Consider the following 23,384-nt stretch of genomic DNA (forward strand, 5'->3'; position numbering starts at 1 on the left):
CACTGTGTGAACCGACTGCTGGACTTGATGGGCCGTGGTCTGATCCAGCAGGGCCTTTCTTACGTTCTTGTAACTTGGAAGGCTTTAAGAGGGAAGTGGACATGTCCATGGAGGAGAGGGCTAATCATAGTTTCTAGTAAAAATGGATGCTAGTCATGATGCATACCTATTCTCACCAGTCTCAGAAGAGCATGCCTATTATATTAGATGCTGTGAAACACAGGCAGGATAATGCTGCCGCAGTCGTTTTGTTTGTGGGCTTCCTAGAGGCACCTGGTTGGCCTCTGTGTGAACAGACTGCTGGACTTGATGGCTCTTGCTCTGATCCAGCAGGGCTTTTCTTACGTTCTTATAACTTGGAAGGCTTTAAGAGGGGAGTGGACATGTCCATGGAGGAGAGGGCTAATCATGGCTTCTAGTAAAAAATGGATACGAGTCATGATGCATACCTATTCTCACCAGTCTCAGAGGAGCATGCCTATTATATTAGGTGCTGCGGAACACAGGCAGGCTAATGCTGCTGCAGTTGTCTTGTTTGTGGGCTTCCTAGAGGAACCTGATTGGCCTCTGTGTGAACAGACTGCTGGACTTGATGGCCCTTGCTCTGATCCAGCATGGCCTTTCTTATTTTCTTAAATTGGTTGCAGCAGCAAAGAGATGCTAGACTGATTCTGTTTGGTGGCAGCGATCTAGATGGCAGATATTAAGACCGTGTTGCTAGCGAAGTGTCTGCGAGTGCCACGTGGCCCTATCCAGCCCGGAGTTAGGTGCATCTATTTTTAATAAGTTTGTGCACCCTCTGTGCTTTGCTTTGCTAAAGCTCTGATGTGTCACATGTTGCCATTAAAAAAAATGAAGATCCAACAATTCAAAAAATCACCTGCGCTGTAAAGTTGCTACAAAATAAAGACCAGCACAAAGCTCAAATGCAAAAATTATTCAACTAATCAAATATATACAACAAGGAAAGGAAAGAAACAACAAGCAAGTATGATGACAATATATACACAACAGAGAGTGGAATAACAATAACAAGGAATATAGTTCAAAAGAACTTAGTTCAATGTCTGAAAAGACTTCCACTGGGTTGCACACGAAAGGGGAGAAAAGTCAAAACCCCAAAATGTTTAAAAATGTTAATAAGCACTATAGAGTCACTTATGAAAGTTCTATGTATTTTTATTAGGCTGAAGAAGCAAATTTATTGCAAAAAACGTTGTAATTCCAGAAGGCGTTTTCCATCTCGTTATTCCTGCCGTATTGAGGGACGTTTTTCTCCCTTGCTTACAACTTTAGCTACCACCATTCTGTACACATGTGGATTTGGGAGGTTTGACTTTTCTCCCCTTTCGTATGCAACCTAGTGGAAGTCTTTTCAGACATTGAACTAAGTTCTTTTGAACTATATTCCTTGTTATTATTATTCCACTCTGTTGTGTATATATTGTCATCACACTTGCTTGTTGTTTCTTTCCTTTCCTTGTATATATTTGATTACTTGAATAATTTTTGCATTTGAGCTTTGTGCTGGTCATTATTTTGTATTTAAAAAAATGAAACCTAGTTGTTTCGTACTGTCCAGACCTTAGCCGTTGTGGCCAACATGGACTTACGGTGCAATCCAAAGCAAAATTACACTTAAGTCTATCGAAGCCAATAGGCTGGTTCTATCAAAAGTTAATGGAAGGAGCTGGCAGAGTCCAGGAGCACATCAGTATCAGAGGAGCATGCCTATTATATTAGGTGCTGTGGAACACAGGTAGGACAATGCTGCTGCAGTCGTCTGGTTTGTGGGCTTCCTAGAGGCAGCTGGATATATAATCACACCTGATACTTTTGCATGGTTTTATTTATGTGTGTGTGTGTGTAGACATATATGTCCATATATCCATCCTGCCTTTCTGCCTTCACAAGGGCCACCAAAGTGGCTAACAGATCTCCAAAACATCCTATCGTTAATAGCCTTTCTCTGGTCTTGGAGACTAAGGGCCGTAGCTTCCTTTATAGAGTCAATCCATCTCATGTTGGCACATAATCACATTACACCCCCCCCCCAAAAAAAAGAACACACACAGATCATTAAAACAATACTCCAAGAAACACAGAAAACAGAATGATAAAAGCAGAAACTGATTCAGTAAGAGCTGGGGCAATATAAACAGATGAGATGTGTTGGGTTTTCCCCCCTGTTTGATTTCTCCATTTTGTTTCAGAGTGTCTGGGCCCTGTTTGCAGAGAACAATATCTCCCACAATGCCCTTGTTGCTGTGCTGTATCACTTTGTCCAAGAGGCTCAAAAGAAAAAGGCCGACGTCCTGCAGCGGCTCTATGCGCTCCATGCTGCTGGATTGTACTTCTTATTGGTTGAAATTCCAGGTGAGTGCATGGCCTGGCTTACGCTTTGTGACGGTGGCTTCTTAGGGGAGTGATTTCACCTGTGCTGTGCATTATCTTACATGCTCACTACTGGAAAAATCAACATCAGTGGGGCTCCTTCCTTGGTTGCCTAGGGCAACTTAAAAAAAGAATTCCAGGCTACCACCCTGGAGAGATTTCCAACAGTTGGCTCTTTTTCTGAGGCAGAAATGACTAATATAAGCCTGTGGTCAAGTATGCCAGTAAAATCCTTTTGTGTGCTGCTAACGTTACATGCTGAGATGGTTTTAAGTTGTCACAAAACATTAGGTAGTCAGAGTTGAGTACAGCTGCCAATGAAAATATTAAGTTGTCTTGAGCTTTCAGGAAAAGCAGGCTATAATATTTTTGAAGTAATCCTATGCTTGCCTATTTAATACTTCTGAGTAAACTGGTTAGAGGGGAAAGGCCAGATTTAATTTTCTGTCTCGAGGCATCAAAATAGCGTAAGCTTGTTCTGCTCTTAACCATTCTGCTATATAGGCTCTGTGAAACTGTATTGTCCTTAATGCCCTGTACTGCTGGGTTAGGACCAATCCAGGGCATTTTTTGGGTGACCTTGGGCCATTCATTATCCCTTGGCCTAACCTACATCACAGGGTTGTTGTGAAGATAGAACAGCGAGGGAAAGTTTCTGTCCAAATCTATTTGAAGAAAGTAAAGACAGAATAACAGCCTGGGTAAACAGTACCACTTTTAAAATTCTTTGCTAGTATCTGAAGGTGGTAACTCACCGCTTCTGCTGTCTGACCCAGTGAATAGGATATTATATGTTGTCAGGGCATTACTTATTAAGCCTTCCCATCTCTTTTAGCAGTTAGCTGCCTCAGATTGTTCAATCTCTGTCCCTTCCTGCCCTCTTCCATTACCGGGCTCCACTCTACACAGTTTCCAGTGGCCATGCGTTCTCCAGTGCTGAACTGCATGTTTTTGTCCAATATTGTAAGGCCTGGTCTGTAGGTAACCTGGCAGAGCGAGGCCCTGATCCGTCTTTCCTTTCCGGCAGGCAGCATCGCCAACCAACTGTTCCATCCGGTGATGTTTGAAAAGTGCCTTCAGACCTTCCAGAAGTGCTGGCCCCAGGGCCTGGACTTACCCAGGAAAAGGAAAAAGAGCCAGACACAAAGTCATCAGTGGGGGAAAAATAAGAGGGGAAGGGTGACGAAGACAAAAAATCCCCAGGTAAGAAAACCATCAGGTGTGTCACGTTGGAAGTGCTGTAGACATGCTGCTTTTTTTTATACCTGTGTGCAACTGCCCTCTTACCCCACTCTGAGGGAGCTGTGCCACAGAAGACGGCCAGCATTCTGCATTCGTGGGCTGGACACAAACTGAAACCTTGGTGCCAACTGTCAAGGGTGTCGCAATCATGGAACGCATGTGTTTGTGCATAAAAATGCACACGGACCGATCGAGAACTGTAACGAGAACATTGAAGGGGTGGAGTATCTCGCCTTTACAACTTTTGGAAAATCCTTTTCTTTTTTCTGCCCAGAAGAAAGGTGAGAAAACATTATTAAATGTTGATACATATTTGGTAGGGACTGCCACAGGCCAGATGAAATTGATTTTTTAAAATGATTTGCAGTATTTTTTTAAGCTGCTTTTGAAAGTCTTCAATGCGGCATACAGTAAGTACAACAATAAAATAATCAGTAAATAATACAAATCGATACACCACCTTAATGTAAAATGTAAGCCATAAACACAGTGTGAGGACCATTTGTGAAGGGTAAAAAACGACTACAAACTTAAAAGACTGGCTCCCTTTGGAACAGGGCCAAATGCACTTCATGCTGGAGGGTGTTCCTGAGCTCTGGTGCAGCCACTTAGAAGGTTCTGTTATTCATGGTGGCTGATCCAGCACATTGTGAGACCTCCCAAACAGATGTTAAATTGCTCGAGGACTGAAACTGCCCCAGCCAGTTGGCTGGCACTTTCTTAGTGCCTTCTTAAATTAGTTTCCTGCCATTGTAGATGGATGATATTTTTGAAGAGGAAGAAGAACAAGAAGAGGAGCTCTTCTTCTCTGCATCTGACCTCCTGCAAATCCGGGAGGCCCTCTTTCTTCTCCTGAAAAATTTCCTGAGGCTTCTTTCCAAGTTCTCCCTGAAAGAGAAACCGCAGTGTGTTCAGGCATGCATCCAGGTAGGTCATGCAATCAAAAGCAAAACAGTGTTGCACAAAGGTGGCAGTCAGGTGTATGTGTGTTATGGCTGCTGAGGCCCCAGGCCCCATTTCTCGTCACCACTTGGAGCAGGGAGGGGGGGAGGAATGCAGCCTCATGTACTTACCTAAAGTTATTGCTGCAAGTGCCAAAAGAGTAGCACTAGGAATCACTGGAAACTGGTTTTACCATAGAGTTTCTTCCAGTTCCTAGACCTACCTTTTGTCACTTCCAGGGTAGCTCAAGGAATCTCTGGAAACTCTCCATAGTTTTACCCTCAATAAGTAGACGAGCCTGCTTTAAAAAAAATTATCCCGCAATGCTGCCTGACAACCCTATATCTATCTGTCTGTCTGTCTAGCTCAGGGGTCCTCAAACTACGGCCCGCGGGCCGGATCCGGCCCATCAGGGTCCTGAACCCGGCTCCCTCCGGAGCCGCCGCACCCATCCCTTCCCCAAACTAAGGTGGCCGTTCACCGTATAAAGCGGCAGCGGCAGCAGCGGAGTGGCGACACCCGTGCCTACCTGGGAGCCGCCACCACCGCCTTGCACCTTCCCTGCCACGGCTGCCCTGAAGAGCTGCCGCTGCCGCCTTCCTTTCCCCAGACAACGCGCGGCTCGGGGGACAGGAGGCGCCGCCTCGGACTGCAATGTGCCCCTCCGCCGCTGCTCCTCCTGCCGCAGCCGCCGCCCTGAAGGAGCCATGCTGGGCTGGAAGAAGAACATCCCCGTCTGCCTGCGAGGCGAGCAGGAGCGAGGCGAGTGGGCAAGCGAGCGCCGGGGCCCCCGCATGGGTGGCTTGGGTGGCGGCGCCTCCAGGGAGGGGAGGGCTGAGAGACCCCCGTCTCCCGCCAGCCTCCTTCGCCCTTTCCCCTTCCCCTCAAGTGCTCTTTGCCAAGCAGGGGGCCAGCCCGCCTCCCGCTCCAGGAGGCGGGAAAGGAGGGCGCGCAGCGGTGGCGGGGGGGGTGTCTCAGCCCAGCGAAGGGGGGAATGTCGGCCATGGAGAGGCACTTGGGGGAGGGACGGCACGTCCTTCTGCCGCAAGTTAACTTTTCTTTGCCTGGGCGCCTGGCTGCCTTCCCGTTTGGGCGGGGGGGCCCCAACAGTGTTTGAGGGACAGTGAACTGGCCCCCTGTTTAAAAAGTTTGAGGACCTCTGGTCTAGCATATCTGTTGCCCAGTGATGGTGGTGGCCACTATCTTGTGTATGTGTGTAAAGTGCCGTCAAGTCACAGCCGACTTATGGCAACCCCTTTTTGGGGGGTTTTCATGGCAAGAGACTAACAGGTGGTTTGCCAGTGCCTTCCTCTGCACAGCAGCCCTGGTATTCCTTGGTCTCCCATCCAAATACTAACCAGGGCTGACCCTGCTTAGCTTCTGAGATTTGACGAGATCAGGCTAGCCTGGGCCATCCAGGTCAAGGCTGGCCACTATCTTAGTTGGCTTTAAAAAAGAATTGACCACGCTAGTCATGCTGCATACCCATTCTCTTCAAGATCAGAGGAGCATCCCTGTTGTATGAGGTGCTTTGGCACACAGGCAGGATAATGCTGCTGCAGTTGTCTTGTTTGTGGGCTTCTTAGAGGCACCTGGTTGGACACTGTGTGAACAGACTGCTGGACTTGATGGGCCTTGGTCTGATCCAGCATGGGCTTTCTTATGTTCCTGGAACATGGGTCCATCAACAGCAGTTCGACATGATAGCTGGGCAGACCTTCCACATTCAGATGCAGTATCCCTGTATCTAATAGCCAAGGGCTGGCTCCTGTGCGGATAGGCAAATCTACACAACAGGGCCATGGAGAGAGATGATTCAGAGTCTGATGAGAAAAACAAATACCTTATTTGGAGGTATTCCCCTTGCTTCCCAAGCCGATAGAGATGTCTGTGCATTTGCAGTCCTGTGCATAAATAAATAAATACAGCTACTGTTCAGCAGCTTTATGGATTGTCATAGCAACTCAAAATGGCACACACACAATGAATGGAACGAGATGTGAAGAAGGGAGCTCATCCAGTTGCTGCGAGGAAAAAGAAAACCAGGGGGAAGGGCAGTGGGTAAACCAATGAGGAGCTGAGGGTGGTGGTGCCAGGAGAGCCCACAAGGTTAGTAGTTCTGTGCCAGCAGCAAGGGGAATAGGGATGTCCCCCATGGGTCCTTGCGGGTCTTCTCCCTTGTATTTTCGGATACTGGATGATGGGAATATACAGTGTGGGGAGTTCTATATGTTCTTTTTTATATATATTTTTATTGGTATTTTCAGGATAAAAGAAAAGAATAATAAGGGAACAAAAAAAAGGAAATAGGATAACATTCATTACTTTTCTCAAGTGCACAGAGGTCCATATGTTGATGGGCTTCCTACTGCCCCCTGAACCCCTTAATATGGTCCAGCCAAGGACCTTCTTGCATTCCTAACTGTGAGCTGTTTTTTAAGGAAGGCTGCTTCAGTTGCTAGCTGTGTGTCATAATGTCATGGGCTCAGCCAGAACCAGAACAGTGGGCCACATACCCCTGGTTGGACCCAGAAGGGTGGTTCTTGCATTGTAAGATATTTGCAATGGAGATGGCTACACAGAGTCCCCCGGGAAACATTCTGCCCTTTAGAGATCCTCCTTTGCCATCATTTTCTTAATTGCAGCCTAGATCCAGCTTCAGATGCTTCTAAAATGTGGGATGTGTAGCTCTTGCAAAGGCGTGGGGGTAGAGCTTTGTTTCCTACATTGCTCTGGAGGATATGGCCACTACACAATTCTCCCCAGGAGTGCCAGCTTCCTCCTTGGCAGTGCAAAATTGCCAGACCAGGTATGTGTGTAGGGGGATTCCAAGACCACTTGGGTCTCCTGCAGGTGACAGGCTGAGGGTTTCCCATGCTTAAAAGGAGGCCTAGGTGAGATTATCTCCCCCGCCCCCGGCATGATCTAACTGTCTTTTTAACTCTATTTTGTGCTTTCTCATAGATCTTTGTTGACTTCTTGAGTTTGGAGCCCTGCCCGCGCAGCATCGAGCCTGCAGAGAGCAAGTGAGTTATCACTGCTTAATTGGAATGCCTTTCTTTGAGCGTGGGAAGCCGTACGGGTGTCGTGGGCAGGGGAAGATTCTGTAGCTGTGTGTGGGTTGTGTGCTGTCAAGTCACTTCCGATTTATGGCTACCCTATGAATTCATGACCTCAAAAACATTCTACCTTTAACAGTGTAGTATCCTCTGGTGCCTGGTCTGTAGGAGTAAGCTTACCTGTCGAGATAGATCACGACGGGTAGCCGTGTTAGTCTGTCACTAGCAGTAGAAAAGAGCAAGAGTCCAGTAGCACCTGAAAGACTAACAAAATTTCTGGCAGGGGATGAGCTTTAGTGAGCCACAGTTAGCTTATTCAGAAAGATCATCCCCTGCCAGAAATTTTGTTAGTCTTTAAGGTGCTACTGGACTCTTGCTGTTTTCTTCTGTCAAGGTAGTTAGCAAACAGGAGACACTGGCAGCTTCAACAATAAGCTTCTTTATTGCTTTCAAAAGGGAAGTCACTTGCGCATACTTGCAGCTACAATGTACACACACTGAACTAGAAGGAGGGGCCGTGGCTCAGTGGTAGAGCTTCTGCTTGGCATGCAGAAGGTCCCAGGTTCAATCCCCGGCATCCCTAGTTAAAGGGACTAGGCGAGTAGGTGGTGTGAAAGACCCCTGCCTGAGACCCTGGAGAACCACTGCCAGTCTGAGTAGACAATACTGACTTTGATGGACCAAGGGTCTGATTCAGTAGAAGGCAGCTTCATGTATTCATTTGTAGAACTAAGTGAGGCCCCTCCCATACAGGCCTTGGGGGCAAGAAATAAAAACTGTTTGCAAGGGCTCACTTAAAGGCATACACACACGTGTATATTACACACCGTGTTACTCAGTTCTTGCAGACTGAAGTCTGGGGCTTGCTTTACTGGGTCAATCCATCTCACGTTTGGTCTTCCTCTTTTTGTACTGCCTTAAGCTTTTCCTAGCACTATTGTCTTTTCCAGTGACTCTTGTGGCAGCAATTCAAGTGCAATCAAATTGGTTGACTGGGGTTCAGCCGCACGCTGCATTTGCCGTTTGCGAACAACTGTTGGGGAGTCTCAGCCATGAATTGTTCGCGTAGGACAGCGTTGGCACCTTGAAAGAGATCCAGCAGAGAGCCGTAACTTTGTTTTTTTGTACAGGACTCTTGATCAAGCCAAGTATGTCCCGGAGCTTGCCCATCTTGGTTTACGACTCCTCTGTTCCCCGCTTCATGGCCCGGAAGATAAGGTAAATATGATGGATTCATGTGGGTGTTTGTCACCTGTGAAAGCTCTTTGTGTGCTTACCAGCAGGCCCTACTATAACTCAGTGCGGTTCCTGTGCCCGGGAGGAGGCTGGCACTCAGCTGCCTTTGCCACGCTATGCTGGCCTCCCCGTGGCGGCTTCCAGGCCATACCAGCCTCCCCGTGGCGGCTTCCAGGCCATACCAGCCTCCGCAGGTGGCACGCTCCATGGGGGCTGTGTCTGCTATGGCGTCAGCCACCCCACAGCCATCCTTGCAGTCAGCTCCAATGCCATTTCCTCCAGCGGTCACTCGCCATGTGGCTACCTTCTGCGGCCCACTGGGCAGTTCTCACCAACTCATCCGGCTCCGGCAGACCTGGCTCCAGCAGTTCCTCCCTGCCTATTCATTGGAGGCTCCCCGCAGTTCTCCTCGTCTGGGCTGGTAAATATGGGGGCACCAACCCCTTATGTGGCTTGTGCTTGACTTTGGCAGGTCAAGCGTTTGTAAATTGGAATGCTGTTGGATTGCTCTCCTCAAATGCTGTCAGTGTGCCCACAAATCACTAACATCGGCATGAGAAGGGAATCCTGCTGGCCTCTCCCTCCTGCCCTGCCGCGGAGCCCGCCTCCTGCCCTTTCTGAGAGCAAGCATGGTGTAGTGGTTAAGAGCAGTGGACTCTAATCTGGTGAACTGGGTTGGTTTCCCCACTCCTCCACATGAATTCTGCTGGGTGACCTTGGGCTAGTCACAGTTCTCTCCAAACTCTGTCAGCCTAGCCTACCTCACAGGGTGTCTCTTGAAGGGAAGGGAAGGAGATTGTAAGCCGGTTTGATTCTCCTTAAAAGGTAGAGAAAATCAGCTTTTAAAAGCCAACTTCTTTCTCTGCATTCTCCTCCTGCGCTCTGAGCAGGCAGGGATGGAGGAGTGGGTGGGTGGGATTGACAGTGGAAGGGGGGCACACACAGCTACTCCCCTATCGCCCCCCCCCCATGTGCTGTCTCATTTCCCCACCTTTATAGGCATTTCTTGAATGCTGGGGGGGCTGGGGGGGCGTCCTTCACAGATGACCATATCTTGAAAACAAAATATACCTTGGTCTGTTCCCAACTGTGAATCTAACTGGACGTGCGTTTTCTTGTCTCGTCTGCTAGAGGGAGCTTGAATACTGTCTCACAGAATGGCCGGGTGACATTTCACAGGGAGGGGGAGTAGAGTGGGTTAGGGAAGCATTTTCACACCCTTTTCACCAGGGCTAAGACAAATCCTGGAAACTGCTTCCCTCATTCTTGCGGTTCTCCAAGAGGCAGCACTTCTTTTTTTAAAAAATGTTTTGTTCAGTTGCAGATTTCTGTGCATAACTTTGTTTTTCCTGGAGGTTTTTTTTTTCCAATTTAGAACACCCCTTGCTGAACTGATGGGGAGGATGCGCTTGCAGAGCACATCTCTGTCCTCCCCGCACACTCTGTCAGTTGATCTGAGTAGGAGGCAGGGAATGGCAGCTAAAATGTATCATGCTGGGCCTGCTAAAAATAAAGTGTGCTGTCCTCCTATTGAAATCAACACCTCAATTTGATCCTGATCAGAGATTTTCTGCACCCCTGTGAGCAAAATAGTGGTTGAGGGGTGGGGACGGCACTGATGTGAAATGGAAACTAATACTCCAACTGGTAGGGCAAGGCCGTTTCTCTGTCATCCTGGCCAGTTCAGAATGAGAGTCACGAGGCACCACAAAAGATTAATTGCGGCAAATGTTTGATGCTTGATATTTTGATATTTGTGGTTTTATGGGGCTGGTTTTTCTTTATGAGCATTGTTTTAATAGGGCTTATTGTGATTTTATTACGACTTACCGTGATTCAATGGTATTTGTGTTTTAAGCATGTTGTGAGCCGCCCTAAGCCCAGTCAGATTCTTGTGCTGTTCCTGTAAAGTCCTGTAAAGTTCCCATTAATGGGAGCATACAAGTTCTAAAGGGAAGGAACTAGCAAGATTGCGGTCTGCTTCCTTATACAGTCCATCAGTATTTTCTGAAGAAGAAATATTGTCAAAACAGGAGAATAACAGGATCCCTGTAAAAAAAGAAGAAGGATGGACTTGGCAATGTGTATTTACACAAAATAACAAGCTATGGACTTTACAGGAACCGTACAAGAATCCAACTTATAGCAAAAGTCGGACAAGGACTTTAATACTTATAAGGTCTTGCTTATTATTGGTTTGTGAGTCATGATTGATCCTTTAATGTAAATACAATTTCTTGGCATTATTGCATCAGCAGCCTGATTTGCTGTTTGTTTTCATACATCTTTAAGGCAAGGCTGTGCTGCTTTTGTCGTCTCACCAAGGACAAAGAATGCCCTCCTGCCTTTCCTGGCGAAAATAGGAATTCTTACCACCAGCTATTCCCAGAAGAGGCGTGAGGGCATTTCACCAACTTCTAGCCTTTCAGGCTAGATATTGATCTCCTGGATCTCCTGCGGGGAGGCCCTGAGGGTGCCCTGAGGTTCACATGAAGCTGCCTCATCCTGAATTAGACCATCAGTCCATCGGTATTTTCTGCTCTCACTCGCTGCAGGTCTGCGGGGTCTCAGGCATTGGTCTTTTTCATCACCTACTGCCTGACCCTTTTAACAGGAGATGCCGGGGATTGAACCGGGGACCTTCTGCATGCCAAGTGGAGACTCTTCCACTGAGCCACAGTCCCTCCCAGGTCCACTTCCTTACTTTCTCCTGTCCTTTCTCCGGTAGGCTGGTGTGCGAGCGAAGCTTTCAGGAGGTAGCAATTATCTTTGTTTTCCATGGAGCTAATTTTGGATAATGAAAAGGAGTCGTTGCTTGGTCACAGCACTCGGGGAGGCAGAGGCCCTCCCCAGAGGAGGAGGGAGAGGTATCAACCGGAAGCTACCCCTCGGGAAGGGGCTGTGGCTCAGTGGTAGAACATCTGCTTGGCATGCCGAAGGTCCCAGGTTCAATCCCCAGCATCTCCAGTTAAAGGGACTAGGCAAGTAGGTGATGTGAAAGACCTTTGCCTGAGACCCCGGAGAGCCACTGATGGTCTTAGACAATACTGACTTTGATGGACCAAGGGTCTGATTCAGTAGAAGGCAGTGTCATGTGTTCACCTCCTCCAATGGGAGCAGCAATCTCAAAGGACAGAGATTGCCTTCTTGCCTCTTCAGGGGATAGAAATGCACAGTAAGAATTCCCTTTTGCTACGAAAGGGGTCAAGGATGAGGAGTTTGGCATTCTGAATGGTCCCCGGCATTTTCATGTAAAAGGTTTCAGTCTGCAGGTGTCGGATGTGACCTTTCTCTGCCTGAGACCAAAGAGAGCTGCTATTATTCAGAGGAGATAACTAAGCTAGATGGACCAGTGGTCTGACAGTAGGAGTATTTGTTTGATCGTTTGACATCCCCTGAGGTTCAGAGGTGGTGAGAGCCGGCAGCACGGGGGAGCTCCTCTCAACATCCATCCTTCAGCGTCATGTTTTTTTTCCAGACGCTTCGCTGGGTGTTCCATCGGCTTCTGCACGTCATCCTCATGTTGCCGGGGAGGGAAGGATCCGGTGGTGTGCCTGCTACCGTTCCAGTTCAGGCTGTCAGTGCCAGCAACCAGGCAATCAAGTTCGTCAGGTGAAGCACCAAGTGCTTGTCCATACAGGCTTTTCTGTACCTGCATCTGACTGTCTGTAGCTGCTGCTCCTTCAGGCATTTTCTGGCACTCTACAAATCCTGCAGGTTGACCCTGAACTGGAGACTGGGTGCAGCTGTAGTGGTGAAGAGTGTTGGATTAGGATCTGGGAAACACAAGTTCAAGCTCTTGCATGAAACGTTCCAGCTGACCTTGAGTTGGTCAGGCTTTCTGAGCCTAACTTACCTCACAGGGTTCTTGTGAGGACATAGTTAAATTTTTGAACTCTCTGCCCCAGGATGTGGCAATGGCTGCCAGATTGGAAGGCTTTAAGAGGGGAGTGGACATGTTCATGGAGGGGTATCCATGGCTACTAATCAAAATTAATACTAGCCATGATGCATACCTGTTCTCTCCAGGATCAGAGGAGCATACCTATTCTATTAGGAGCTGTGGAACACAGGCAGGAGAAGGCTGCGGCAGTCATCTTGTTTGTGGACTTCCTAGAGGCACCAGTTGGCTTCTGGTTGGCCACTGTGGGAACAGACTGCTGGACTTGATGGACCTTGGTCTGATCCAGCGTAGCATTTCTTATGTTCAAACTGAGGGTGAAACAACACACACCATCCTGAGCTCCTTTGAGGATAGATGGATTTAATAATAGATAGGTGGCCCTGCACAGAGTGAACAGGCTTCACGTTCCACTTCAGTGCTGAAGCTTTTTCCATCTTCATCCTTTAAGCAGTGTAATTAAACGCTCTCGGAACGATGAGGACTAGCAGCTTAAGAGTAAAATAAAACGCGCCTCTGATTTCCAGTTGCGTACTTAAGTCTGGCAATACCAGATGCTGTAGCATAATAATAATTATTATTATTTGAAGTAAAGCAGATTTGTATGAAAGATTGCTGAGAATCCCCATGTGAGAAATAGAAGGCAAGAAAAAGATGTTTGTGGGTCAGTTTTATCACATCAAGATTTCATTTGATGTCAGTAGACTTCTTAGGGTCCATGTGGGTGAAAAGTAAAACCAGAAGTACTCAGGAGGAATCGGGGATTTGCTTTCTGCACAGATTACCAGATTTCCATTCATAGGAAACTGCAGGTCAAACTGTCTGCCCGTGTGGTATAAGGGCTTGAGCAGTCTGGCAAATATATACACAGGTGCCATTTGCTCTGCCTACATCCATGTTAGTAGTTGATGCCATATAAATGGCCAGAGAGAGAAAATACAGTTTCTCCAGTTTTCAAAAACTTCCTGACCTGGTCACAGGTAAGACATGTATATTTGACACAGGTGATAAAGCAAGTATTTTTCACTAGCCTCATCTAGTTGGTTCAGGAGTCTGGTTGGCTGTGAAGTTCATTGTCTCTCGGCCTTACTTAACCCTGCAGTAGTCTTACCGCTGCTATAAGATGATACGGTATTCACTGCAGTGCTACGACACCTCTTCTGTGCATTGGGAAGAAACCTGTTTCAATCAGTGCTTGGTAAGGCAAATAACTTGCAAAAAGTCCCTTCTTTTGAGTTTGTACCCTGGCTGGTGTCAAGTCCTTCTTTCTGCCCAGCTAATCTGTGCGTCTCCTGGTTTTTATGCAGCTCTCTAACCAAGGAACTAACGGAAGTTGCTTTTCCTGTACTGCGAATCTTACTGCAGCACATTTGTGTCAAGGTGGGTTCCGTCATGCGCTTCTGCGCGGCCGCGTAAAAACCTTTCCCTTCTGCGACAGGAAGGCTCATTTTCTTCAAAAATGTGACATTACAGCAAAGACAGCCAACAGAAGCAGCTCGGGCAGTCCAAACTGGGTGCTGGTGGTTGCTGCTTATGCGAGCTTGAATCCTCCTACATTAAGCGCGCAAGACTTTTTGGTACTTCGTCTGCCAGGGACAGTCATTCACTTGAGCGAGTTTATTTGTTTTATATAAAACATTTTAATGCCTTTCCACCCAGCTTAGGGTCTCCAAGGCAGCAAATATTCAAACCCGTTAAAATGAGCTTTTAGAAATATGTATTATAAAAAAACAGTTTCAATACCATAAACAGGAAGGAGGGTTCACGAGGACACATATAGGTGCTGGGAGAAGATAATGATCGAGGGGAACTGGCAAGTTTCCCTGGAGACAGAATTCCATGATTTATCAAGACGAGGCCCATTCTTGGGCTGAACCTGACCCAGGGGCCGCAAGCTGTGGCTCAGTGGAAGAGCATCTGGCTTGCATGCAGAAGGTCCCAGGTTCAATCCCCGGCATCTCCAGTTGAAAGGATCAAGTAGCAGGTGATGTAAATGCCTTCTGCCTGAGACCCTGGAAAGCTGCTGCCAGTCTTGAGTAGGTGATACTGACCTTAATGGACCAAGGGTCTGATTCACTGTAAGGCAGCTTCATGTATCTTCAACTCCTTATTTCAGATAAAAGGTGCTTTGTACTGAGTCAGGCTCTAAGTTTGTCATGCTCAGTACTGTCTACTCCGGACAGGTAGGAGTTACCCCAAACCTTAGACATAGAACAAACAACCTTTCTCAGCGCCTTCTTCCTGAAATGGCAGGGATTGAATCTGGGACTTTCTGCCTACCAAGTTCATGCTCCATTGCTGACCTGCAGTCCTTTAGCCAGTGTGGTGTAGTGGTTAGGAGCGGCGGACTCTAATCTGGAGAACTGGGTTTGATTCCCCTTTCCTCCACATGAGCTGCAGACTCTAATCTGGTGAACCTGGTTGGTTTCCCCACTCCTACACGTGAGGCCAGCTGGGTGACCTTGGGCCAGTCACAGTTCTCTCTGCACTCTTTCAGCTTCACCTACCTCACAAGGTGTGTGTGTGGGGGGGGGAGAGGAGATTGTAAGCCGGTTTGATTCTCCTTAAAAAGTAGAGAAAGTCAGCGTATAAATACCAACTCAGTGCAACAGCGATGGTCCATCATTCGGACTTGACAGCGCTCCGTATTGTCTTTTTTCCAGGTCCCCGATAAATCCGAATATCGCACCCACGCAGCCATGTCTCTGTCACAGTTGCTGTATCAACTCCCTTGCACGCAGCATGCCGACTTCGTAGTGTGGCTCTACAGATATTCGTGCAATACCAAGGTGAGGTTGGAACTCGTGGCCCTCCAGGGTGTCGACAGCAACTTTGACACGCCAAGCGTCATAGAAGCTGGATGTCTGGCCGGCTTCTCATCACCCATGACAGTAGGACTGAGGGAGGGCATCTTGGCCATCTTCTGGGCATGGAGTAGGGGTCACTGGGGGTATGGAAGGGGAAGTAGTTGTGAATTTCCTGCATTGTACAGGGGGTTGGACTAGATGACCCTGGCGGTCCCTTCCAGCTCTACGATTCCCGTAACCTCTTGCCTTCTCCCCCACAGATCTCTTACAGAGTGTTCGCCCTCGATGTTGCCCTGGCCCTACTGGATTTCCCGGAGAGGGAACACGACGGCTCCCTGTCTGAGGAGCAGCAGGCGTTCCTGAAGCACAAGTTCCTGGTGCAGGTGATGGTCTTCGGCCGGTGCTCGGACAAAGCCCCAACGGTGCGTAGCAAGGCGCTTTCGAGCTTTGCGCAGTGCCTGGAGATGAAGAGCGCGTCCAGCATCGAGAACATCCAGGAGCTCTTGCAAAGTAGTGAGCATCGTGGGAGAGGCGGGGTTTGTGGATGAACTTGGGCAAGGGAGACCTGTTTAGCTGCGAATGCCACTGAGTGGCTGAACCTACTGGACAAGGTGGTTGGGGAATGTGGTAACCCCATTTTCGCAGCTCTGATCTCCTTGGGGGTGGGAGTATGGTTGCATGAATACAAGCAGGATGCTTCGGCGCAATCAGGGCCCTGGAGGGGGGTGACATGGGGAGTGGGCGGGCCACCCTGATTGAAGCCTGCAGGGATCTTTTTTAGGCCACCAGATTTAAAGCAACCATCTTTCTCTTGCTGCCTCTGAAGCTGTTGGTTCCATGGCACTGACAACGCACGGGCCCACAAGGGCTTCCCTGTCCAGCACAGGAGGTAAGAATGGCAGCCGGATAGCAACAGTGCCTTGGTGTGGCTGTCTCTGCTTTCATATAATAATAATAATAATAATAATAATAATAATAATAATAATAATAAACCTTTATTTGTACCCCACCCTCCCCCTGGCCAGGCCAGGTTCAGGGCGGCTACCGACATAGTGAATTATCTAACTGTCCCATTAGCTTCTCCACCTGGGAGCCTTTTCTGTCTCCACTTTGTCATGGGAACATGGGAGAGCCAGCGTGGTGTAGTGGTTAAGAGCGGTGGTTTGAAGCGGTGGATTCTGATCTGGAGAACCGGGTTTGATTTCCCACTTCTCCACATGAGTGTCAGAGGCTAATCTGGTGAACTGGATTTGTTTCCCCACTCCTACACATAAAGCCAGTTTGGTGACCTTGGGCTAGTCACAGCTCTCTTAGAGCTCTCTCAGCCCCACCTACTTCACAGGGTGTCTGTTGTGGAAAGAGGAAGGGAAGGTGATTGTAAGCTGGTTTGATTCTTCCTTAAGTGGTAGAGAAAGTCAGCATATAAAAACCAACTCTTCAACACATCTCCACGAAGTCCGTAATCACCGGTAGCGCCCTTGATCACTTTGGTGGGCAATATCCTATCCAGGATCCACACGGGGAACAAAGTTAGAGTGTCTGAGGCCTCCGTTTGGGAGCAGGGTGTGGGACAGATGGAAAGAAGAGTTGCAGATCTTTCCGCCATCAGTTCTCCTTTGTAGCTCCAGCATCGTTTCCCAGTTCTAGCTCCTAGTTTCTGCTTGTCTTGCTTGAAATGCCGAATAGACTGCATCCCCTTGGCTACAGTCTGGTGCTAAGATGTCACACTTTCCTCAGTCTGGGGTGTCTCCCACATCCCACCCTGATGCAGTGACTGACATCAGCAAACACCTATAGCCTCATCATTGTCACCAGCCTTTAAGATTCTTCCCTCATTGCTTAAGAGGAGGGAGGGTGAGAAGAACCCCTCTCAGGATTATTGGCCAGTGAACTGGCATGCTTTCATTTACTCTGTGGCATCTGACTCTGGATTTTTTTAAAAATTAAAGGTCCCTCCTGTCCTCAGAAGACTTTCCCGACTTTTAAAACCGTTGAAGTGAGCAACGAGCGTGACACCACTGATTTTGACGGTACGCCGGAACCATTGTTGGGCTATTTGATTTTCTTTGCCGGACCTTTTCTCAATGGCCTGAGACATACTTGTGTGTGCTGTGTACAGGTTTTTCCCACCTATGCTGTCAAGAAAAATAAAGGGACAGTAATATTTTTTTAAGTTTGTCTGTATAACCTTTTTAAAAAGTGGTTGTCTTGTATTAAGGGTCAACTTCCTTTCAAGTAACTATGGATATGTGGAATAATTTGAATGTATAAAACTCGAAACACGAACGCCAAGTTGTTGAGACGCCCGGCTGCTGACACTTCCGTTCCTGGATTGCTAGTTTTGTACAAATCTGTTTTACCCCACCCTTCACAGGAAAGGAAGTCATGGCTATGCTGCGACTGAGAGCTGGGGACGAGAAGACCAACGTTAGGAAATCTGCCCTCCAGGTATGGCCCAACTCTGCTTTCGAGCCCTGACACCTCACAGCGATAGGTGCCATTCTCAAAATCACTGGTGCAATATATCTTAAAGTTATCAGGTTCCAGACAATATTAAAAGAACATAAAAGCCCTGCTGGATCAGAGGCGGAGAGGGCAAGGAAGCTGCTCTTGGATGAAAATCCAAGGTTCACCACTGACACTGCTAAATTTTGCTCTGCCGCGTCCAAAATTAGGTGCAAATTGCTGGGATGACATGTCTTACTACCTACGTACATAGGAGCGCCCTCTTTTTTATGTTTTTTATACTTGTACTTATGTAGTTTATACTTTTATATTTGGAATTTCCAGTTTTAATATCGAGGGGATTTTGGACAACTATTGATTATTCTGTTCTGTATATGACTGGCTATACACCCTGGAAGTAGGAAGAGAAAGGAGACGAGCTGGAGGCCTTCTCGCTCTGTTCCCCTCCCTGTGCTGCTTCTCCCCTTGAGGCTGAAGTGAATTTTTTTAATGTCTCCTGGCTAGAGTGTTGGCTGATTCTGTCACTTTGCAGGTGTGGGCAGATTCTTGTGGTGTTTTGTGGTCTATGCCTTCATGGGGGGTGGGGGGGGGGAGCTGCTGTCCCGCCAAGGAAGTTCTCCTCTGGTAGGTCCTCACCGCCACCTCCTTACCCGTGTGCTTTTCAGGGGCGGGGCCTTGACTTTGTTACCACCTCAGTACAAAATTGGAAATATGTTTGTATCCTGCGCTCTCCGCCCTTGGGATAGGGCGGGCTATAAATCTAACTCAGCCCAATTACACCAGACTGGTATTGATAATGGGTGAGAGAGAATTCCTGTCCCTGGAAGCGACGTCCAATGACAAATGACTGCGAAACGTGACCTTAACGTGGGCAAACGCTGGATCTCCCACAGAGAGATTGATGGCGATGTAATGAAATATGTAAGCTTGAATAAATCAGTCTTTAACATTTAAACCCTCTTGATTAGAATATTGATAATGGTGTAATGAATTGGTCTGGCCAGGAAATGAATTAGCACACATTTGAATGTGACGTTGCGTGCCCTCGGTCGGCCGGGCAGGGTTCTGTCAAGTTTCCGTAGCTGGTACAGTAAGGGTGATCAACTTGTTCCAGCCCCATTGTGAGAGATGGCTGTCCTTTTTGGGGATCAGAAGCCCCCCCCCCCATATGTCAGTCTTAGAATGTGGGGCTCACCATGCCCTGTTTCAGCAGGAGATCCTGACCAACCCTTTCACCACCCGCACCCCAGCATGGTGTAGTGGTTTGGAGCGGTGGACTCTGATCTGGAAAACTGGGTTGATTTCCCCACTCCTACATAGGAGCAGTGGACTCTAATCTGGTGAATCAGTTTCGATTCCCCACTCCTCCACATGAAGCCAGCTGGGTGACCTTAGGCTAGTCACAGCTCTTAGAGCTCTCTCAGCCTCACCTACCTCACAGGGTGTCTGTCGTGGGGAAGGGAAGGTGATTGTAAGCCAGTTTGATTCTTCCTTAAGTGGGAGAGAAAGTCGGAGTATAAAAAACCAACTTCTCTCCCCCACCCCACCCCAGTCATGGCATTTTGCAGTTAAATTGAGTCTGGTTGTATCAAAACTTTACTGCAATCCCCACGTCCTGAGTTGGGGTATATCCAGAACAGGGGCGGCGGCACCATGGCGCTTAAGGGAATTCTTTGCCGTAGCTGCCCTTTTCAGGGTATCAAGTAGATGCCAAGAGGAGATGAATCATTAAAACGAGTGTGTCTTGGCGCTTACGCATATTAAGTTCTTCCAGGGGATGCTGCCACAAGCATCCTTCCTATAGCAAGTTACCCCAATCCTGTTGGTAATGTTTACCCCGTGGAACATCAACGGCATGTTGGTGCCTTTGATGGTATCTGCCAGGAGAGAGAAGGTGTCCCTTGTTATAGGGAGGTTGTTTTGGGACGTTGCTTTCATGTTCTTTATGTCCCTCTCACTCTTAAATTTTATCAGCGCTTTGGACGCGGTACTTCAGATATTCTCCTTCTGGTTTGCCACTTTTCACAGGTTCTGCATGATAAGGGGAAATTTGTTTTCCAATTGAGCACTTAGAATGGTTGCAGACAGTACAAAGCCTTCTAGACCAGAGGAGTCAAACATAAGCCCCACGGGCCAGAACCAGCCCCTTGAGAACACTCACGAGGCAGCCCCCCTTCCCCACTCTCGATCTAGGCTGGTGAGGCGTGGCCCGGCCAAGTGACATTTATGTAATATCTGGCCCTCGTAACAATTGAGTTCAACATCCCTATTCTAGACTTTGTTAATCTGTGTATCTTGCCCTTGAAAGTTTAATTCTAAGGTTTAGTTTTTTCAGTTGAAGCGCACTGATTTATTGTGAAGGACAGGTTCTTTGGATCTGGCTTCATGGCACATATATGGGTTTTGTTACTACGTTGCTTACTGTGTTTGGCCCACGCCTCGTCTCTTCTCTAGGTGCTCATGAGCATCTTAAAACACAACGTGATTCCGTGCACGCCAGAAGACTTGGCCACGCTCCAGGATCGGTGTCGTGACCCTGCGGTCTCTGTAAGGAAGCAAGCCCTGCAGTCCATTACAGACCTCTTGATGGTGAGCGAGGAAGATGGACTCAGTTTCTTTACTGGTTGGGGGGGGCAGGAAATGTGGAACTGTGATTCCCAGTGATCTTAGTTTCGTGCTAAGAAAAGCTTAAGTTCTGCTGTCCTCTATAAATTATGTAAACAGAGCATATTTGCATAATTTAATTGGTGGGGGTTTTGCCATTTTGCATAATGTATTCTGGGTTTGCTCTGGCCTCTGAGATCTTGGCATGTGCTACCCACTTGCTCTCAAGCATATTTCTGCAAATTCCTATGGGCTAGGACTTTTGCGAAGGAAAGAAGGGAAGGGAAGAAAGAGAGGTTTTGGGGAAAATGAATGTTCTGCTCTCAGTCCTCACACAGGGCTTAATATGCTTAATATAAACTCTTTGCAGAACTCTTGGCTTCTTGATAACGGTTCATTTGTAACAAGTAGTGAAACTTCTGTTTGAGCTTGATAACTTGGAAGACGTCTGAATGAAGCCCTTTCTCAGTTTCTGTGCATCCTTACAAAATCATGATTATGGGTGGGTGGGGGGGACACCATAGAGTCGCAGCTGACTTTTGGTGAACCTTAATGAAGCTTGCAAGGCAAGACATTTCAGAGGTGGTTTTGCCATTGCATGCCTCTGCATAGTATCCCTGGACTTCCTTGGTGGTCTCCCATCCGAGTACTAGCCAGAGCCGACCCTGCTTAGCTTCTAAGGTCTGACCAGATCAGGCTAGCCTGGGCCATCCTGGTTACAGCAATCACATGAAACCGGACCATAAATCCACTGGTGCAAAGCTTTGCACTGCAAGATTTGAATGAATGAACTGTGGTAGACTTCAGAGGTGCTGCTGGTTTTAGGCAGAATTTCACCATAGTGGTCTCTGTGCCTTTCCAGCCAGTATCAGTAGAGGTAGAGTATTCCTTATCCAGATATCCCATATCCGAAATGATCCGAAATCTGGACCCTTCAAGCCTGCATTCAGGCAAATCCGTGCTGCCAGCTTTCAATGTTTCCTCTCACCTAAAAAAATAAAATACAGTGTACATTGCATTGTAGGTGGAGACTGAAAGCCTGACGTTATTAGTTGGCTTGTTGTTGCTCTGGTTTAACAGCTGTTACAGGTATTCTGGTGAGACAGCTACGCCTTTGCTTTCTGATAATTCAGTGTACACAAACTTATTTAAAACATTGTTTAAAATTACATTCAGGCTATGTGTATAAAGCGTATATAAAACATAAATGAATTGGCGTCCCATCCCCTAGATATCTCAGTATGTATATGCAAGAATCCCAAAATATTCCAATATACAGAAAGATCCGAAATACGGACCATTTCTGGTCCCAAGCAGTCCAGATAAGGGATACTCAATCAAGAGCCAGCGTGGTGTAGTGGTTAAGAGCAATGGTTTGGAAAGGTGGACTCTAATCTGGAGAACCAGGTTTGATTCCCCACTCCTCCACGTGAGCAGCGGAGGCTAATCTGGTGAACAGGATTTGTTTCCCCACTCCGCCACATGAAGCCAGCTGGGTGACCTTGGGCTAGTTACACTCTCTCAGCCCCACCTCCCTCCCAGGGTGTCTGTTGTGGGGAGGGGAAGGGAAGGTGATTGTAAGCCAGTTTGATTCTCCCTTAAATGATCAAGAAAGTTGGCATATAAAAAGCAACTCTTCTTCTATCCTCAACAGCTCACTTGCTAGGCCTCTGTATCTGCAGGGCCCCAAGGCCTCGAAACGGAGCTCTAACCAGGCTTCCTTTCATTTCAGTCTCACCCTGACGACGTTCTGATACAGAAGGCCTGGCTGGCGGGCGTCATTCCCGTCGTCATGGACTGCGAGAGCTCCGTGCAGGAGAAAGCCTTGGTGTGCCTCGACCAGCTCTTGCTGCAGCCCATAAAGCACAGCAGACTTCAGGACGGCGAGCAGAACCTGGCCTGGGACCTCCTGACACTGCTCACGAAAGAGAGTCGAGAACTGAGGTGCGGGCAGCCGTGCGCGAGCCTTTCCTCTTGGGACCCTGGCATGCAAACCCACACCCAATTCCTTGCATGCAAGCCCCACTGAAATTTGTGGCCTGCGTTCCCGGGTCGGGCCTGGTTCATACATGCCGGAGAATGCTGTGGAAGAAAGAGCTCCCCCTGCTTCGGACTTGCAATTCAGGGGTTCCATCTTGGCAGGCGGGTGCAGAGGAGAGCGACAAGGATGATCGGGCCTGGAGACCAAACCCTACAAGGAAAGGCTGAGGAATTTGGGAATGTTCATTCTGGAGAAGAGGTTGAGGAGGGGCATGATTGCTCTCTTTAAGTATTTGAAAGGCTGTCACTTAGCAGAGAGCAGGGAGCTGTTCCTGTTGGCAGCAGAGGATAGGACTCGCAAAAATAGGTATAAATTATGGGTGGAACGGGATGGATATTAGGAAAAAAAATATTGTAAGAGTAGTTCAGCAGTGAAATAGACTGCCTAGGGAGGTGGTGAGGTTTGATTTGCCACTCCTCCACATGAACAGCGGAGGCTAATCTGGTGAACCGGGTTTGTTTCCCCACTCCTCCACATGAAGCCAGCTGGGTGACCTTGGGCTAGTCACAGCTCTCGTAGAGCTTTCTTAGCCCCACCTACCTCACAAGGTGTCTGTTGTGGGGAGAGGAAGGGATTGTAAGCCGGTTTGATTCTTCCTTAAGTGGTAGAGAAAGTCGGCATATAAAAGCCAACTCTCCTTCTCCTTCTTCCCAAGAACAGCAGAGTAGGCTTAACTGTGCCGGAGCTGGCAA

At 47.9% G+C, this 23,384-nt stretch overlaps 1 protein-coding gene across 1 annotated transcript in view; it reads left to right on the forward strand.

Moving 5' to 3' along the window:
* Window positions 1-23,384, forward strand: part of NCAPD3 (non-SMC condensin II complex subunit D3) — a 54,909-nt gene that overhangs the window by 3,148 nt on the left and 28,377 nt on the right. The window contains exons 3-16 of the mRNA XM_056860867.1: window positions 2,214-2,376; window positions 3,422-3,597; window positions 4,393-4,563; window positions 7,543-7,604; window positions 8,768-8,855; window positions 12,352-12,485; window positions 14,082-14,154; window positions 15,438-15,563; window positions 15,842-16,094; window positions 16,408-16,470; window positions 17,531-17,611; window positions 17,956-18,029; window positions 20,502-20,636; window positions 22,384-22,595. Of these exons, the coding sequence (XP_056716845.1) occupies window positions 3,454-3,597; window positions 4,393-4,563; window positions 7,543-7,604; window positions 8,768-8,855; window positions 12,352-12,485; window positions 14,082-14,154; window positions 15,438-15,563; window positions 15,842-16,094; window positions 16,408-16,470; window positions 17,531-17,611; window positions 17,956-18,029; window positions 20,502-20,636; window positions 22,384-22,595 (1,616 nt within the window). The 5' untranslated portion in view covers window positions 2,214-2,376; window positions 3,422-3,453. The remainder of the gene's footprint in view (window positions 1-2,213; window positions 2,377-3,421; window positions 3,598-4,392; window positions 4,564-7,542; window positions 7,605-8,767; window positions 8,856-12,351; window positions 12,486-14,081; window positions 14,155-15,437; window positions 15,564-15,841; window positions 16,095-16,407; window positions 16,471-17,530; window positions 17,612-17,955; window positions 18,030-20,501; window positions 20,637-22,383; window positions 22,596-23,384) is intronic.

The sequence above is a fragment of the Euleptes europaea genome, chromosome 14 (assembly GCF_029931775.1).
Source record: "Euleptes europaea isolate rEulEur1 chromosome 14, rEulEur1.hap1, whole genome shotgun sequence".
Lineage (NCBI taxonomy): Eukaryota > Metazoa > Chordata > Lepidosauria > Squamata > Sphaerodactylidae > Euleptes > Euleptes europaea.